The sequence below is a fragment of the Staurois parvus genome, unplaced genomic scaffold, assembly GCF_062004578.1.
Source record: "Staurois parvus isolate SC_StPar_1 unplaced genomic scaffold, SC_StPar_1.0 ptg003601l, whole genome shotgun sequence".
Taxonomy (NCBI): Eukaryota; Metazoa; Chordata; class Amphibia; order Anura; family Ranidae; genus Staurois; species Staurois parvus.
Genome location: NW_028321397.1, coordinates 528415 through 543941, shown reverse-complemented (window position 1 = coordinate 543941; position 15527 = coordinate 528415). Strand labels below are relative to the sequence as shown.

The following is a 15527-nucleotide window of genomic DNA, read 5'->3' as shown; positions in this document are numbered from 1 at the left end:
CATTGATTTTTATCCACCCTGGTTATATCCAGGAGTAGTGATGTTGCTGGGCCGTGGCAACCAGTCAGATGCCAGTTTTATTGATTGCTTTGTGCCTAACATCTGGAATCTTATTGGTTGCTAATGTTCCACTATAACTTTTTTGTGCTCTCTAGGATACTCCAGTGTTTTATGTGATTGATGGTTTCTTTCTCATGTTACAACTACACCGTGAGTCAGATTGGCTGCAGCTAGTTAGAAAGCAGTTAGTCGTGGTGGTTGTCGGGAGGAGAAATTTTTGGTCAGGCAGCAGAGCAGTCAGCACCTACAACAGCACTTTTAGTGGTTGTAAACCTTTGGAAATAGGAAAAAGGAACAAAGCATGTCCTTCTATAGTGTGTGCTTGCCTAAATCCAAAGACGTTAGTGCAACCTATGCCTGCTGTTTCCTTCCTCTATCTGCAGGAGTCATTTCTGACAGCCTGTGATTGACAGTTTCAGCTGTGCATGTTTAATTATAAGACTGTGTAGGGGTATGTGTCCATTCTATCCATTCAGGTCTCAGATTACACCATACCTGCTGTGTGCTGTGCAGTGTGTGAAGTCCGATCCCCACCCCCTGCCCTTTGAAGCTCAACAGTACTGAGTAAAATGTGTGCTTTAGGGGGCTGTAGAGAAAAGAGAGCAGCAGGAGCTTCTGTCAGAATACAGTGTCCCCGTGAGGTGATTCACCCATTCACCTCGCTTGTGTGGATGGAGGAATCTGTTCACATTCAGCCAATGGGCTGAATGAAAAAACTATCAGTGTATGGGCAGCTTTAGACTGCATGTTAGCCAATATTTTACAAAAGGGGTTATGGAAGGGTTTAAAAATCTGTTGGTTTGTTTTTGCTTTCTGAGTCCCAGTGGGGAGATTTACCTTCACTTCCTGCAGATGCAACAGGAGGTGAGAGGAAATTATAAACAAAGCAAGGGGAATTCCTCCTTTAAGCTGCCCCAGAGCAGGAGTCCATAGGGGAAGATTTGCCCTTTCGCTTTTGTTTTGGTGACAACTGTATAACTTCTAATTTCCTATCTCCCTTCTTGCTTGAGGTGATTGTAGCCGTATTAGTGCACTTTCGAGAGAAACAATTGAGTAGGTCCTTGATTCTTTCCTAAATGTGCACTAACATACAATTTTTCAGCACAAGCTTTTGGAAGTACTGCTTGGGCTTTGAAGGGGGTACACCCTAAAAGCTCGTCCTGAAAAATTGTATGTTAGTGTAAATAAAAAAAAAAAGCATCAAGGACTGTACTCAATTGTTTCTATCCCCCGTTCTGTTGTTGAAACAGTAGCCACCGGGACAAATACAGAGGCTAAAGATATAAAGGAGGTCCCAGAAAGCAAAATATTAATATTACACAGGCTGAGGTGTTGAATAAAGAAAAAAAAAGTTCCGGAAATTTGCTCCTTTTTCTTTTACAGGATCTCGGTGAGTTTGGCATAGCACCAAAGGAAATCATGACAACAGATGATTTTGCTTCGAAAACCAAAGACAAGATTCGGGAGAAGGCCAGAGAGCTTGCAGCGGTCACCGCACCTATACCAGGGGCCACCATCCTGGAGGACTTAATCGCTCCGGCAAAGTAATACATGTTATTTTTTTAATACAAGATATTTATTTTCCATTGGGTTGTTTGGAACTACAGCTAAAAACTTTTTTCGTTTTGAATGGAGTGGAGAAGGGTTACTCTTTGCGTCTGTGTTTCCTTTACTTCATGTTGTCTTGGCACCAGTGGTTATTAAGGATATATATATATATATATCCTTGTGTGTGTAAAATATATATATTTTACACACACACACTCACATTCATACATACACATACTAGGGACAATTTAGACAGGAGCCAATTAACCTACCAGCATGTCTTTGGAGTGTAGGAGGAAACCGGAGTTCCTGGAGGAAATCCACGCAGTCACAGGGAGAACATGCAAACTCCAGGCAGGTGGTGCTGTGATTGGGATTTGAACCAGCGACCCTAGTGCTGCCAGGCGGAAGTCCTAACCATTCAGCCACTGTGCTGCCCAAATGGTAATGGATATCTCCTGATTTTTTTTTTTTTTATTATCAAAGGAAAACTAGCCGAAAATAGTAAAAAAAAATATATATTTTTTTTTTATTTAGCTGTGTGTTTCTTGTTACTACTATAACCTACCACTAAAGAACAACCCAAAATAAATTCTCCAGCTCTTCAGGATCGCAGCGATATCATATATGTGTATGTTATTTGTTGTTTGTACCCATAGTACAGCCCAGAAACAATAATGTGCATTTTGTTTTTGTCTTTTTTTTTTTTTTTTTTTTTCTTAAACCACACTGACACCAAATTTTTTTTAAAAATCCTGGCCTTGACCTTTTGACCCTGACCTTGACCCAAACAACCCTGGCACTGAACTAGATCAAACCTTGATCTAGGTATTTTTTCTTTATTTTTTTCTTTTATTTTTTAATATTTTATTTTTTTCTTTTTTTTTTTTTAACAAACATTTTTTTCCCCCTCTTTGATGGGAGTTAGAGAGATACAATGTATCTCTCTCCTCCATTCATAGAGAGAAAAAAAAACACAAGGGGGCCAGGCTGTACAGTGACTGATCACTGTGATAGCCTGGCAGTCCCGGGTCCCGATCTTTAGAACGGGACCCAGTGCTCTCAGTGATACCCCGGTGTTTGTGCTGGGGGCGCGCTCTCACCAGAAAGATAGGTACACAAATATGCAGCCCCACAGAAAAAAGCCCAGTTCTGTGAGGCCACATATTTGTGTTACGTCGGCGTCAAGGGGTTAAACTGGCCATACACTGTTCAAATTTCGGGCCAGTAGATGGTGAAATTTGCTCAGCGTGTGGCCCTGTTAGCTGCCTTCTGCCCAATATCCCTCAATTGAAGCATCAGAGGAGTTGGGTGGAACATTTTCAGCCAAACATTGCCTGCATGCCATCAAATGCAGGCACTGTTTAGATATTTTGACAGCTTGCAAGGTTTGCTGTCAAACTATAATAGCTGCAGTGGAAGATTCATCCATTCTGTATGGCATGGAAGGAAGACTGATTATTTTTTCCATTCATGCGCAGGCTTAAAAGGTCCGTTCCCCCTTGCAGAAAATAGCCTATGCAGTAAGGGGATAGTAGATGTTATAAAAACTTTAACGCTTTGTAAAATGATCATTTATTTTATTGTTTTATTAGTAGGCCATTTGGGTACCCCTCAGAAGCCTGGCTAAAAAAACCTTCTAGTTGGCAACCCCCACATTCTGTCTCATTGCTAGGATGCAAAAACCGTTGGTTTTCAGTACTGCAATGCTGCAAGTGAACATCCAACAGTTTTCATGGCTTAGCAACGGTCAGATCGTGAGGGTTACGAAGAGTTACTTCCAAGGGGAACCAAATGGCCTGCAGGTAAAACAATAAAATGAATGATCATTTTATAAAGATGCACATATATTTAATATCTACTGGGGCCCCTTAAATGAATAGGCTATTTTCTGGAAAAGGTGAACTTAGCCTTTAATGGAAAAAAATCTGTGTGTATGGCCAGCTTTACCCCCGGTTCACTCCTATGCGGCCGTGCGGGCTGTGTTTTGCACGGGCATGAGAGCCCATTCATTTGGATGGACTCCTGTGCCCATGACACACAGAGAAGAAGTCCCTGCACTGCTTTGGAAAACGCAGCCCACACAGGAACCACGGTTCCCAGTACAGTTGCGTTTTCCAGTGTGGGCGGATTGCCATTAGAACTAATGACATCCACCCGTGCGGGTGGTGCGGTTGCACGGATTTTGGTGCGGAACTGCAGCGGCACCACCCGCACAGATGTGAACCAGGGGTAATTCCACTTTAATCTGTATCTTATGGCAGGTGAAATAGAAGAATGGAAGTGTAATTGTTTTTCTCCTTTCCTCAGGATCACTGTTGGTGTTCAGCTACTGCGCCAGATGGGCTGGAAAGAAGGGCAAGGCGTGGGTCCCAGGACCAAGAGGAAACTTCGGAAGCAGGAACCTGGTGGGTGCCACTATAAAGCCTTTGTAAGCCTGATAAAGATCTGTAGACCTAAACGACACCATGACGTTTTAAGACACACTAGTGCAATTTCAAATGCAACCTGCGTCGCATAGAATCGCATGACAGTGGAAATCACATTGTTTTCAATGGTGCCTATTCATATCAATGCAACTCCGCTTTGGAAAAGATTTCTGTACTACTTTGGTGTGATTCCAGTGCAATTTTTGGCCCCATAGAATATGCAAACTTCATCCAAATCGAACTGAAAATTGGATTGCAGCAACCTAGCCTAAAAGAATTACAGTTTGATTTTTCTTTTCTAATTCTCTCAGCCCCTCTTTGTTTTGTTTTTTTAAATCATTCCTGTTATTTCAAGTTTTAGTCGCTGTGTGAGCCCTCCTTTCTCTTGCTGTGCCATAGCTGGCTAGATCTGAGCCAGTTACAATGCAGTTGGAGCTTTCCCAGCTCTGCTCCTGCTGAGATTGTGATGTAGAGGAGGATCAGGGGTGGACTGACCATTTGGAAACTCGGGCACTGCCCGAGGGCCCGGGGTCAGTAGGGGGCCCCATGAGATGCCCCTGGTACCTTTTTTATAGGCTTTTTTGAGTTTGGGCAAGGACACAGGGGCCCCATGATCCCCTATTGCCCAAGGGCCCCATGAGTTGTCAGTCCGCCCCTGAGGAGCATACATCCTTAGCTGTTCATGAACCAATGAGTCTGTTTGTCAGGTGCAGCGCTGTCATTGGTTTATGGGATGGTGTGTATAAAATGTAACTGTTAAAGACAAATTTCACTCTCCCAATAAAATTTATGTTCTTATGCTGTAATAATAAAATTACAAGCCCAAAAGATCCAGCACTGTCCTCTTCTCATGCCAAGCTCTTCTAGTCCAGGTCCCATCCCTAAACTCTGTATTTATTATTATTATACAGGATTTATATAGCACCAACAGTTTGCTCAGCACTTTACAATATAACGGGAGACAATACAGCAACAATACAGTTCAATACAAGAGGGTTAGGAGGGTCCTGCTCCTTGGAGCTTACAATCTAGGAGGGGGGACGTAGTGGTACAAAAGGTAATAACTGTGGGGGATGGACTGGTAGGGGGAAGAGAAGATTCAATTATTAGCTGAGGGCAGGGTAGGCTTCCCTGAAGAGAGAGGTTTTCAGAGATCGCCTAAAAGTGAGCAGAGTAGACGATAGTCTGATAAATTGGGGTAGAGAGTTCCAGAGGATGGGGGAAGCTCTGTCTTCTTTGTTTACGTCACTATGAGCCAGCTTTCTCTTTGAAATTAGGCGTTCGCTTATATGAATGGAAAGTGATGCCTCCTGAGATATGGCACCAGGAGAAGAACTTTTAAAAAAGTGAAAAAAAAATTGGAGAGTCAACTTTGTAAAAAGTGGAAGAGGGATTGGAATGCAGCCAATTTTTGAGTGCAGGTCTGCTTTTAGGTTTTAGTTGAGACATGGATAAAATTCACCCAGGGCATGGGGACTGTCCAGGGGGGTGCTAATGAGCATTCATTAATAGGAAACCTATCAGAAGTACACATATAATCATGCCTGCACATCAAAGACCATTCTCTGAAATATGCAAAGGACTGTGCATGTTTGCATTCTATATGCTGTGGCAGTCTCAGTGAAGATGCTGAGTGCTGAACTGATTGCCTTTTGGCTGGTGATCATGGTCATTTGACAGTGATCACCTAAAAAAGCAGTGTTGCATAAGCACACCTCGCTGTACTGCTTTCATAGGAGCAGTGGATGCAGAAGAACACTCGGTGCTCATTCACCGTGGCTGGTGTTCTCCACTGTATGACGCAAACTTCGCCTTTGAATGGTCTTTCCAGTTTGGTGTTTGAAAAGAGTTCGACGGTTGGGAGAAACATCAGCATGATTCTCTCTCCTAAACTACTGATGCAACACACCTCTGGCAATCCTTGGCCCACTTGTTTTCATCTCTTTTGCTGAGCTCTTTGGTAGGGTTCTGTGTTTCTCTGCTGGGCTTTTTGGTGGGGTTCTGTTTTCCTCTGCTGGGCTTTTTCGTGGGGTTCTGTGTTCCTCTGCTGGGCTCCATGGTGGGGTTTGTTTTCTTCCCTGCTGGTCTCCATGGCGGGGCTCTGTGTTCCTCTGCTGGTCTCCATGGCGGGGCTCTGTGTTCCTCTGCTGGTCTCCATGGCGGGGCTCTGTGTTCCTCTGCTGGTCTCCATGGCGGGGCTCTGTGTTCCTCTGCTGGTTTCCATGGCGGGGCTCTGTGTTCCTCTCTGGTCTCCATGGCGGGGCTCTGTGTTCCTCTCTGGTCTCCATGGCGGGGCTCTGTGTTCCTCTGCTGGTCTCCATGGCGGGGCTCTGTGTTCCTCTGCTGGTCTCCATGGCGGGGCTCTGTGTTCCTCTGCTGGTCTCCATGGCGGGGCTCTGTGTTCCTCTGCTGGTCTCCATGGCGGGGCTCTGTGTTTCTCTGCTGGTCTCCATGGCGGGGCTCTGTGTTCCTCTGCTGGTCTCCATGGCGGGGCTCTGTGTTCCTCTGCTGGTCTCCATGGCGGGGCTCTGTGTTCCTCTGCTGGTCTCCATGGCGGGGCTCTTGTGTTCCTCTGCTGGTCTCCATGGCGGGGCTCTGTGTTCCTCTGCTGGTCTCCATGGCGGGGCTCTGTGTTCCTCTGCTGGTCTCCATGGCGGGGCTCTTGTGTTCCTCTGCTGGTCTCCATGGCGGGGCTCTGTGTTCCTCTGCTGGTCTCCATGGCGGGGCTCTGTGTTCCTCTGCTGGTCTCCATGGCGGGGCTCTTGTGTTCCTCTGCTGGTCTCCATGGCGGGGCTCTGTGTTCCTCTGCTGGTCTCCATGGCGGGGCTCTTGTGTTCCTCTGCTGGTCTCCATGGCGGGGCTCTGTGTTCCTCTGCTGGTCTCCATGGCGGGGCTCTTGTGTTCCTCTGCTGGTCTCCATGGCGGGGCTCTGTGTTCCTCTGCTGGTCTCCATGGCGGGGCTCTTGTGTTCCTCTGCTGGTCTCCATGGCGGGGCTCTGTGTTCCTCTGCTGGTCTCCATGGCGGGGCTCTGTGTTCCTCTGCTGGTCTCCATGGCGGGGCTCTTGTGTTCCTCTGCTGGTCTCCATGGCGGGGCTCTTGTGTTCCTCTGCTGGTCTCCATGGCGGGGCTCTTGTGTTCCTCTGCTGGTCTCCATGGCGGGGCTCTTGTGTTCCTCTGCTGGTCTCCATGGCGGGGCTCTTGTGTTCCTCTGCTGGTCTCCATGGCGGGGCTCTGTGTTCCTCTGCTGGTCTCCATGGCGGGGCTCTGTGTTCCTCTGCTGGTCTCCATGGCGGGGCTCTTGTGTTCCTCTGCTGGTCTCCATGGCGGGGCTCCGTGTTCTGCTGGGCTCCATGTTGGAGCTATTCCGCATCTCAGATGCTATATAAAGAATGAAACTCCTTTTAACAGTTTTTCTATACAGATATAGACTCATAAAGTTTACCAGTATTATAAATGTTTTTTTGTGTAACTGTGATGTGTTCTGTTGTGCGTTTGCGTGGGTTGTCCTGTCCCTGTATGTATATATAAAGGAATCCCAGCACTGATTCATTCTTTAAATACTCTGCTGTCATCTGGAACTGCAGCACTAAGACTGGTCAAACACAACACCTCCAAAGCAAACATCTCTTCAGAGTGAAAGCTCCTATTTATATTTGATTACCCTCTCCAGATATGCGCAGATAATTGATAAGCTTTCAAGGATTAATGCACTTTAAAACTAAGTACCTTTTATCCTTTTTTTGTCCCTGACCTAATCTCACCCACCCTCCTCCCCCTGCCACAGACACATACTTGCCTAGATTGGCCAGCCATGATTACTGTGTTTACGTTCAGCACCACAAGTCTTAACTGTCCTGGCCGTGTCTGTACAATACAGGCCCATAAACGTCACTGGGCCTTTGTTCTGAGGCTGGAGATGAACCTAGACGGTCTTATAGAAGTCTTTTGGGAAGTAATGCACAGGCATGGCTGAGACTATTCTTGCAGCGCTGGATTTGAACAAATCACAAAACCGTTGTTGTCAGAGTAGAGGTAAGTATGTATACGTAGAGGGAGAGGGTGTGTTAGGTTGGTTCAGGATATGGGGTGCAAAAAGCATAAATGCTCTTTGTTTTGAAGTGCACTATCCTTTTAACCTCTTCACGCAATTGTGTGACCTCTTGGCGTCTGGGCCTTGACGCCAGTTGGCCGCATATTTGCGTGCAATTAAAAAAAACATGTGCTGAGAGTGCGCGCTCCCAGCACACATGTCCGGTACTCACGGAAAGGTCCCGATCTCCTCTTGTGATCGGGACCTTTCCCGATCAAGTGACCGCTGTGACAGCAGATCACGGCGGTCACATGACCCTAAAACCCCAGCTTCTGAAACCCTTAAAGGGCCAGGAGGCGCCGGCACCAAGGGGTTAAAAAGCGAAACCCTTTTCTTCAGAAAACCTTAGTATCTCTATGTAATCTATTATGGTGAGGTCTGTTTTGTCTTTTATTTTGTATGTTTTACAAATGGTCTCAGTGTTCTTCGTGTAGCTCTCCCTAGGCACCTATGTGTCATGGGTGGGTTATATAGAGATTAGAGAATTCTGCACAAGCTTCAGGCTCACCTCCACTTTTTAGACAGTAGAAGAGAAAATCGGACACAGGCAGCTTCTGTTTTTATATGCTGTATATAGTAAATATTTGTATTTGTTTTTTACATTCCAGAACCTAGCAGGAAGGTTTATGGCTGTGCGCTGCCCCCTACAGGTTCTGAAGGATCGGAGGTACGTTACAGATTATACAATATTATTATTCATACGTGTGTTTGTGTGTGAATGTATAGGGGCCGCATCTGCAACTTAATATAACGTAATATTCAACATATGTAATGCTGGGGGACTGTAGACACATATAAAGAGCTTGTTTACACCTCTGTTGTCCTCTGAAAAGCGATCTGCAGTGCGGCATTTGACCGGTGGTAAGGAGGTGTTATGTCACCCCTAAAAATCTGCAAAGCAATCGCAGGCATTACATGCAGTTGCAGCACTGATTACATTGAATAGGTTATGTTCAATGCAGTACTGCCTACGGAACTCGACAGTTTCATGAATTTAGCCATCACTGTCTGCCAGCTTTGCCCCTTGGCGCCGCTCGGCCCTTTAAAGGTTTCAGGAGGCAGGGGGGGGTTTTAGGGTCGTGACCGTTGTGATTCGCTGTCACATGATCAGGAAAGTTCCCGATCACAAGAGGAGATCGGGACCTTTTCTGTGAGTACCGGACATGTGTGCTGGGAGCGTGCAGGGAATGCGCTCTCAGCACATATGTTTTTTTTTAATTGCACGCAAATGTGCGGCCGCTCGGCGTCAAGGCCCAAACTCCAGGAGGCCGCACATTTGTGTTCGCTCTGCGTGAAGAGGTTAAAGTGGAATAAAACTCTGCAAAGTGTTTTTTTTTTCTTAAATGGTCCCCAGGTGTTGTTGGCCATAATGTGCTAGTATGCACAACATATTGGCACATTATGGCAGACTTACCTGTCAAACGATCTGCTGCCAGCGATGCGCTGTCAGTGCTTTGGCCAGTTGGGGACACTTCCATCTTCTCCCTGTCTTCCTTCAGGTTCAGCAACTTGATTGGCTGGGTCACGACGACATCACTCCGGTGCGTAAATGTATGTTGAGCTGTGCACTTGTGGCTCAGTGTACATTAAATGCAAACAGGCAAAAAGAATCGTTTATGAAAGAAGAGACCAAGATGTTCTCCTTCTTCCTCCCTCCTTTCATAAAGATACTACATGTCAGTTTATTTTATTTTTTTTAGTTTAAAGCCCAACTCTAGCAAAATTTTTTTTTTCCCTGCAGTGGGGCTGCATGGGCCAGCTGCTCCTTTTTTTCCTAGGGGTGAGTAGAAAACATATTCTCCCGATCCTTCGGAAAACACCGCTCCTCAACAGTCCAGCGGTGGACAGCTCCTGCCCTATGGAGCCTGCTCTGGGCATGAGGACACCAGGAATGGTCCACTTTTTAATAACGCTGAGCGTGGAGGTGCTACACCGGTCTTGTTCTGGGAGGATTACAAAAGTATATCTTCACTCTCCTCCCCCCTAGAAAAAATAGCGAGCAGTTAATCCGTTCAGCCCCACTGCATGAGAATTATTTCAGGTACTTATATAGCACCGTCAATTTACGCATCACTTTACATATATATTGTACATTCACATCAGTCCCTAACCCTCAAGGGGCGTACAATCTAAGGTCCCTAACTCACATTCATAATTTTTTTTCTTCCCAGAGTTGGGCTTTAATTCCACTTTAACCTCCCTAGCGGTATGATTCTTTCCGATTTTTTTGTGCTGAAAGCGGTACATTTTTTTGCATGGAAATATGTCGTTTTTTATTGTAGGCTGTAATTTTTAGGAATAACTCCATGAAATCTGTCCGAACAAGAGTCTAGTAAACATCCCGGGGATGATAAAACTTGAAACACAAAATCATAAATTATAATTGAATAAATAATCATAAAAAATAATAATATAATAAATTTAATTCAATAATATAATCAAACCAAAAACACTGGAATTTGAAATACAGAGGCAAATTCGCACATCGCTGAGCAAAGTCGCAAAATCGTTTTCAGTGTCTGATGAGGAATTTCCCCCACGAATCATTATCACTCAATTCTGCAAGTGGTTCTGATTTACTATCGCTGTTCTCTAGCCGGTCTAAAACCGCTTTTGACGTAAAGGGACGCTTTTTGGACGCCATGGACGTTTCTCAGTTTCCAGGCAGAAAGAACAGTCAAAATGCAGGCAGGGCGCAGGACAAAGCATTCGGGACAAAATGTATGTGAAATGCATTGAAACAGCAATGGCAGCAAAAATGACATTTCTTTAAAATTTCAAATTTCCCGCCGGACGTCACGGACCGGAACACGGAAGCCGGATGCCGGCATCGGCCGGAGGAGATGGCCGGGGACGCTGCAGGGGACACATCGCGGGAGCGAAGGACAAGGTAAGTGCTGCAGGGACTCCCAGAGCAACGCCGCATGCTAAGCCCGAGTGTAGCTCGGGGTTACCGCTCTTGGTATTGAAATTTTACCCTGAGCTACACTCGGGAAAACCGCTAAGGAGGTTAAAGGGGAATGGTTGGTGGGCAGTAAAAACATGGCTCATCCATGTGGTTTTTACTGCCCCTCAATTGAAAGTGTAAATGAGGTCCATAGGAAGCAGTGGTGAGAAACTGGGGACATGCTGCAGGTTTGGCTTGATGCTAAAGACATGCTGCAGATTACAGAGGGTTACTGTGAACATGTTACATGAGGCTAGCTGAGATCACTGGTTTTATTCCTTTACATTATCAATGGTCACCTACAGATGGCTGAGGTCAGAGGTAAGTATTTCATCATACATATTATGTTTTATGCTGGTTGTGTTATTATACCTTATTTATTTTTTACTATGGCATCTTAGTATTTTATTGGCTGCATACATTTATCTTGTGTCATCGACTTTTATATGTTCTGCGAGAATGTTTGGTTTCATTAAACAGGGTTTTATAGCATGCAGTATATTCTAATAGGTCTTTAGTGTTTATGCTGTCCATATCAGGGCAGACCTGTAAATCAGTAATAAACAAGTGATGATAAAAGTGTTGGAGAGCTCGATGACTCCAGGGTCACATGTGGACTAACTCCAGCCTGTAAAGGAAAAGCATCCATGTCCATTGAGGGATACGGGGAGTCTGCTGCCTGCCGCCTGCAGGAGGGTTAGACTCTGGAAATCAAAACTGTAGGCTAGCCCAGGATAACCCTCCTACATGGCCTGCAGAACATATTTAACCTCTTGGCGCCGGCCGAACGCAAATGTGCGGCCTCCCGGCGTCTGGGCCTAGACGCCGAGCGGCCGCACATTTGCGTTCTATTAAAAAAACATATGTGCTGAGAGCGCGCGCCCTGCGCGCTCCCAGCACACGTGTCTGGTACTCACGGAAAGGTCCTGATCTCCTATTTGGATCGGCACCTTTCCCGATCATGTGACCGGTGTGTCACGGCGGTCACATGACCCTAAACCCCGCCCTGCCTCCCAGCTTCTGAAACCCTTAAAAGGCCGGGAGGCGCCAGAGCCAAGGGGTTGAATGTTTCTCAGTGGGAATCTTTGAAAACCTGTACAGACATAATAATACAGAGAGTTCAGTGAATTATATTTAAGGCTCAATTCCAGCTTTACCTCCTCTCCTGCACAATTGTACCAGCTCCTTTCCTCTACTGAAATTGCTTACTGGTTTCCCTGCACACTACGAGCTTCTCACAATGTGCATTAGAAGCTGCAGCAAGGCACATAGAGCCTGCCTCATTTCTCTGCTGGAGGTCACCCAGCATCATCTATCTCTTTCCTCCTCAGCCTGACTGGCCCTGGCCTGCCCCATTCATTCATTGGATTTCAGTTCTTTCAATCAAGGTTCAGTGTCAACTGAGGGCGGTCTGCATGCCAATGCCCCTTCCATCCACTTATCAAGGCTTTTTGGTTTTGACTTGCCTGATCTTTCTGTGGCTTTTACCCTAGGATGAAGAAGACGAATACCTACCCGAGAATGTGACTTTTGCACCCAAAGATGTGACCCCCATAGATTTCACTGTAAAGGATAATGTCCATGGCCTTGGTTACCGGGGGCTGGATCCTCGCCAGGCCTTGTTCGGATCTCTGGACTCTCATGTTAATCTTTTTGGCGATGGCTCTGATCGGACGTTCAGTTCTCTGGGAGATGTGCGGCACGGCAAAGGAAGGAAAGTCGGGATTTCTGGACAGGTGCCACCCTATATTCATACTTTCTGCACTAGCAGCTACTACAGTTCTGGTTATACTATGTCTTGCATCCAGAACATCTGCCTTGGGGCTCATTCACACCAGCAGCTGTGCTGAGTGTATGGTTGCTGGTGTATGCTGAGCAAAATAGTGCCAAGGGCTGCTGTTCTGTAGTTGTCAGGGACCTTCTCCTTAATACACCACTTTCATTGCAGTATTAACTTGTAAGCCATGCTGTGCTGTGTTTCCTGTGCAGGCGTTTGGTGTTGGGGCTCTAGAGGATGAGGATGACGACATATATGGTACGGATTCCCTGTCAAAGTATGACACGGTGCTCAGAGAGGAGAGCGGAGACAACCTGTTTGGATGGACTGCACCAAAAGAATATAGAAACAAGAAAGGTAAGGATGTGAGGCCGACAAATCTAATACAAATGGGTGCAGCGCTTGAGATATGCAGAAAACAATCCAATGCAATATGATCAAAATAAAAATAGATATGTGCAAAATCAATAATATCGATTTGTGCAAAATCAATAATATCTCAGATATAAGGTGGCAAAGTGCTAAAAGATCATATTCACCCTGAAAACCCTCCTCTTCAGGGAAGCCTACCCCAACCTCACCTAACACCCGACCTCACCTAACAACCTCCTCCACTCCTCCCCCCACTCCATCCCCCACAGCCATCTCCTCCTGTATCACCGTCCCCTCCCTCCCTAGATTGTAACCTCGAAAGAGCAGGGCCCTCGAACCCCTCGTGTACTGTTTTGTTACTGTCTTGTCTCATGTTCTGTCCCCCCTGCTACTGTACAGCGCTGAGCACACCCTTTGGCGCTATATAAATACTGTATAATAATAATAATGTGCTGGTATAGTGATGGTTGTGAGCACTTAAAAGTGCTATAATATCAAGTTCAATGGTATAGCAATGTTCATAAAGTGCTAATAGTGAAGATCCATTCAAGAATGATCTCATAATAAGTGCTTCAAATACTTAAACGATATTCGGTGAAGTGCCAGGAATATGTTGAGATTACGCACTCACCAGATGCGTAATCATATCACGCATTTGTATATAATGTTGTCAGCTGGAGGTCCCCTTAAGGATGTGTACAGCCAGGTGTGGTCAGAGAGATCCCCTTCCCCTGGTTTATCCGCAGCACCGCAGGTTTCCTCCAGAATGGGCTCTGTGAATTTGCTTAGCTCATATAGAGCCAGAAAGAATAATGCCCATAATGAAGTATATTCCAGTAAACCGTTTATTAGGTGTATGCAGAAAGAATCAGAATGAAATTACACTGACCATAAGGATCCAAGATGGCCGCCGGACCTCCTTGTGGTCCCGGCGGCGTGACGTCACTGCGTACGGCTCCTCCTTAAACTGACAAATCTGCAGCAACTGCATGATGCTATCAGGTCAATATAGACCAAAATATCTGAGAAATGTTTCCAAAACCATGTTGAATCTATGCCATGAAGAATTAACAGTCCTGAAAGGCAAAAGGGGGTCCAACCGGGGACTAGCAAAGGTTTTCCTAATAAAGTGGCCGGTGAGTGTATGTTCATCGTGTAATTTTTCTTGAATCTCGGTGTGCTTTGTGTATTTCTTCCAAATCTGTGCAGTAATCCAGTAGGAGACTTCCTCCAATAGAGACCGCTCACTGCTGCTCCCTTTCCTTGTGCAGAATGACTGGTCTGGTCTCCGCCCCATCCTGTAGTTTTCTGCAGGCAGCCTGTAGTGGGTGGGGCCTGCTGGGCCCCTCCCATAGCTCTGCAGTCTGCACAGGCAATGAGCAGCACAGTGATGATGTCACTGCTCCTTTTACAAGGTAAAATTAGGGGTTTGCAAAGGCATTTGGTGCACAGGAAGTGGATGGAAATCTTTTGTGGTTGTTGAATATATTTGATGAGTTTTTGTAAGAGAGAGTTCAGCTTTAACTCCTTATTTGGCTGAGGAGGAGTAGCAGCACTATTTTCCCTCTGTGGCCCTTCGTGTCCCTGTGCTACCTGTACTCACAGATCTGCCTCCGCTGTGTGCCAAGTACTTGTATCAACAGAGGTGTGCCCATTGTTGTGTTTGTTTGCGTAGCTGTGGGCAGCAGCCCTGTTTACCTCTTTCTATAAAGCACTTCTGTCTATAAAGAACTTCTGTCGAGTTAACCCTCTTAGTGCTGCTCAACAGTACAGAAATCTTATAAAGAAAAACTGGCGCAGAATCGTAAAAAAAAAAAGCTTTACCTTTCTTGCTATTACCATAACCTACCACCAAAAAAAACAACCCAGATGAATCGTAGTGATATCACAAACAGTATGTGTATGTTATCTGTTGTGTGTCCCCGTAGTAGGGCCCAGAGACATAAGGGCGCATTTTACTTTTTTTTTTTAATCCTGCCTAAAACACGCTGATACACAGCTATAAGGTAATATTTTAATAAACTTACAGCTACTCTTTAAAGTGGTACTAAACCCAGGACCCTGCATTCACTGTGTCCGCTCTCCCCGGACCCTGCATTCACTATATTTGGTCTCCCGGACCCTGCACTCGCTATATCCGCTTTCCCCAGACCCTGCATTCACTGTGTCCGCTCTCCCCGGACCCTGCATTCACTATATCCGCTCTCCCCGGACCCTGCATTCACTATATCCGCTCTCCCCGGACCCTGCATTCACTATATCCGCTCTCCCCGGACCCTGCATTCACTATATCCGCTCTCCCC

General features: G+C 45.9%; 1 protein-coding gene across 1 annotated transcript in view; it reads left to right on the top strand.

Moving 5' to 3' along the window:
- GPATCH1 (G-patch domain containing 1) overlaps window positions 1-15527 on the top strand; it is a 53853-nt gene that overhangs the window by 6549 nt on the left and 31777 nt on the right. The window contains exons 4-8 of the mRNA XM_089667823.1: window positions 1444-1604; window positions 3919-4016; window positions 8737-8795; window positions 12569-12811; window positions 13065-13209. Coding sequence (XP_089523949.1) covers window positions 1444-1604; window positions 3919-4016; window positions 8737-8795; window positions 12569-12811; window positions 13065-13209 — 706 coding nt within the window. The remainder of the gene's footprint in view (window positions 1-1443; window positions 1605-3918; window positions 4017-8736; window positions 8796-12568; window positions 12812-13064; window positions 13210-15527) is intronic.